The 3,154-nt window shown below is 55.7% G+C and overlaps 1 protein-coding gene across 2 annotated transcripts; it reads right to left on the bottom strand.

Annotated features, from left to right (window-relative positions):
* Positions 1-1,609: 1,609 nt before the first annotated feature.
* Positions 1,610-3,041, bottom strand: SH3BGRL3 (SH3 domain binding glutamate-rich protein like 3). 2 transcript variants are annotated; one of them, XM_010003670.1, is made up of 3 exons: positions 2,946-3,041; positions 2,499-2,666; positions 1,610-2,129 (listed from the first exon to the last, which is right to left on the bottom strand). In XM_010003670.1, exons 1-3 carry the CDS (start codon positions 2,991-2,993, stop codon positions 2,064-2,066), a joined length of 282 nt encoding a protein of 93 aa, XP_010001972.1. In that variant the 5' UTR covers positions 2,994-3,041; the 3' UTR covers positions 1,610-2,063. The 2 variants fall into 2 exon arrangements, with proteins under 2 accessions (XP_010001972.1, XP_010001973.1); XM_010003671.1 differs by having other exon boundaries at positions 1,615-2,129; positions 2,499-2,651; positions 2,946-3,002.
* Positions 3,042-3,154: the final 113 nt, after the last annotated feature.

Below are 3,154 nucleotides of genomic sequence, written 5' to 3'. Positions count from 1 at the left end.
GCCCCCATCCCTGCTGCCTCATGGGTGGATGCTTTTCCCCATGACAGGTGGGCTCCTACCACAGGAGCATTTGAGCCCTGCCCAGGAGAGGCTTTACACTGGCACTGGAAAGTTGCCCTAGTTGGGCTCAGGGACTCTCTATAGCTGGACAAAAACATCCAGGGTCAATTTGCTTTCCACACAACTGCATTTACACCAGGAGAGAAACAGGTTCAGTTACAGGGTCCTGGGTGAAGCTAAACCAAGAGGCCTGGAGGCCTCACAACGCTGGGACTGAGCCAGGCCCATCTCAGCCAGGAGATCCTGGGTTTCCTGTACGTGAACAAACTCCTTCCCTTGGCCAGCCCCCAGCTCCAGCCCAGGCTCCCAGCCACACCGACTTGCCTCCCTCCTCCCCGCTGCAGCAGGAGCTGGATGCTGCAACAGGACACCATGTCATTGGAGAAGAGCATAATCCCTTTGCTGCTTCTCTGCTGAAGCCTGAGTAAAGCATCTTCCTCCCTCTCCTGTGGGCTGGGGCTGCACTTTGCAAAGCCTTTTCCCAGCACATTCTTCCCCTTTCAGCTGTGACAAGCTCCCACTTGACTCCCAGCTGACAACACTCCCCCTTGTGCAAGGCAGTGCCTTCTGGCAGGTTCCCTTTTAGCAGGGGCCCCGCACACACTGCCACTCAGCCCTGCTTAAAGGCTCCCAAGAACACCCCTTATTTCAGTTGCAGTTTCCACTTCAAGATTCCAAAGGCACAGTTGCTGTGGAAAGCAGCAGGAGGCCCAGAGCACTTCCCAGACCCCTCCAACCAGAGCTGGGTCCTGCACAACTCCAGTACAAGCAGCACCACTTGTGCAAAACAGCCACTTCCACAGGATACCCATGACCAGTGACTCAATTCCCAGAGTTTTAAGTTAATTTCTTCCTTTTTCCACCTATAGCAGATACAGGGGGCCCTGTGCACTGCCCCTGGGACGCCATTCTTACCACACAGAGAGGCTTGAGGAGGTACCTGTCACTACCACGCTGTAGGATATTCAGACAAGTCCTGTGAGCCTTTCATTAGTGGCAGCAATCTAAGGTGTTAAGATCTTTGTGTCAGGCTGCAGCAGCGACTGACTCAGATTCTCTGAGCTGAAAATGACTCAAAATCCTTAGGTGATGTTTAACCTGTAGTCAAAAATAAAACCAAATTTAAAAGAAACCCACGAGTACCAAGGTGAAAGGTACAGTAACATTTAATAGCATCTCGGAAGACAACACTGGTTATAAACTTGCTTTTTTGGCAGGAAAACAAAATGCACTTGGTCCAGGTTGCAAATAAGCCAACTCAAAAGAGGAAAAATAAGACAGCTGGAGCATCAGCTGTTCTGGAGCAGCCCTGAGCCATGAACACTCACGAGGGAGCCCCAGCACCACATCACAGGGGAGGGCAGATGGAGCAGCACGGGTCCCACTTCCAGACCCATCCATCCCCCCAGGCAGCCAGCCCAGGGACACCAGCCTTCTGTGTGCTCAGACTCCAGCTTTGTGCAGTATTTTTGCATCAAAACACAACAAACAAAAAATCAACTTAAGTTGCCATCATCTCTGCAGTTGAGATGAAGAAGAAAAATAATCATTAACAACAAAAGGAAGTGAGGCAGCAGGACTGACAATTTGAACAGCAACTGGGAGAAGTGGGGAAGTAACATGCAACCCGAAGCCCTTCCCTCCTGAAGCAGGAGCTCTCCCAGTGGAAGGGAGAGAGGGCTGGATGGCTGCACTTCACACAGCCCCAGGGGATTTGCTGTTTACAGAGGCACTGGAAGCTGCGGTGGGAGCCAGGTCCAGCTTCGTTGAAAGGCTGTGTGCAGTGAGGGTCAGGATTTCTTTGGATCCCTCTGAGATGATCTCAGGGTTAGGCAGGAGGGAACTGGAGGCAGCTGCAATGAGTAGTTTTGGTCATGGGTTTCCCTATGCTGGGATACAGGTGGTGGTGCCAGGAGAGCGCTGACAACCTGGAAGTGAAGGTGGTCGGAGATGAGGGTGCTCAGGAATGCAGGTAGAGTCCAGGAGGGGAAGGAAGCCAGGGATCAGGCCAGCTTCAGGAACTCCTGCAGGGTGTTTTGCTCCACAGCTTCCACAAAGAGCTCATAATCCTGCAGGGAAAAGCCATGGAGTCACTCACAAGGGCAGAGGGGGCTGAATGCTCCTGCTGGACAGGCAGGACAGGGTGCCCTGAGCACACAGCACTCACTGGGTCACAGCACAGGTGACAGCCACACAGAGGATGACAGGGCAAAGAAGGGACAGCCCCACTGGCCAAAGTCACCCACTGTCCCCCCAGCTGGGTCCCGTTTTTCACAAGTCACCATGCTCCAAACACCCATTCACTCTGCCAGTGCCTCAGCCACACACCTCACAAGAAACACCTTTGGAAAGATGTATTGGCAAAAACAAGGGGAGGGATTATTGCCCACCCCCCAACCTCCACGGGGCTTGTCCCCAGCACACAGCACAAGCCTTACCCCGCAGTAATGGTCTCCATTGACAATCTGGGGTGGGATGGCTTTGGGGTTGCCTGCCTTTGCCCTCATCTCCTCTCGCAGAGCATTGTCCTGGGAGATGTCCACCAGCTCGTACTTGATGTTTTTCCCATCTAGAATTCTGGTTACTTCACTCTGTTGGGATTTGATCTGGAACCCGGGTGGGAAAGGCAGGTTATGGGGAGCTGGAGAGGAGCCTGAAGGGCGGGGAGGGCCCCCCGGTGTGCTGGCCACGCTCGGCACGGTGCTCACCATCAGACCCCACCCGGCACGGCGGGATGGACTGGGGGGAAGAAGGGGCCAGTGCAGCCTAAGAAAGGGAGGGGACACCTGAGATGGGGATGGGAGAGGAAGCTGCGCAGCTCCAGGGGGAAAAAACCTCCCAACCGCAGGGGAGAGGGGCCCCAAACCCGAGCACCCCCCGCTCACCTCCCGGGATCCGGTCACCGAGGTGCTGTAGACCTTGAGGGTGCTCATGCTGCGATCGGGACCGCTCCCTGCGCTCAGCCCGGCCGAGGGAGGCTCGGAGGGAAGCAGGGAGGGAGGGAGGGAGGGAGGGAAGGAACGGGCGGCCCCGCCGCTCGGCATGTGACTGCGGGGACCAATGGGGCCGGCGGGGGCGGGCGCGCGGGGGCGGC

Source organism: Chaetura pelagica, unplaced genomic scaffold (assembly GCF_000747805.2).
Source record: "Chaetura pelagica isolate M959 unplaced genomic scaffold, ChaPel_1.0 scaffold698, whole genome shotgun sequence".
In the NCBI taxonomy this organism is placed as follows: domain Eukaryota; kingdom Metazoa; phylum Chordata; class Aves; order Apodiformes; family Apodidae; genus Chaetura; species Chaetura pelagica.
The sequence above is the reverse complement of the archived record's forward strand: the minus strand, read 5'-3'. Positions and strand labels throughout refer to the sequence as shown.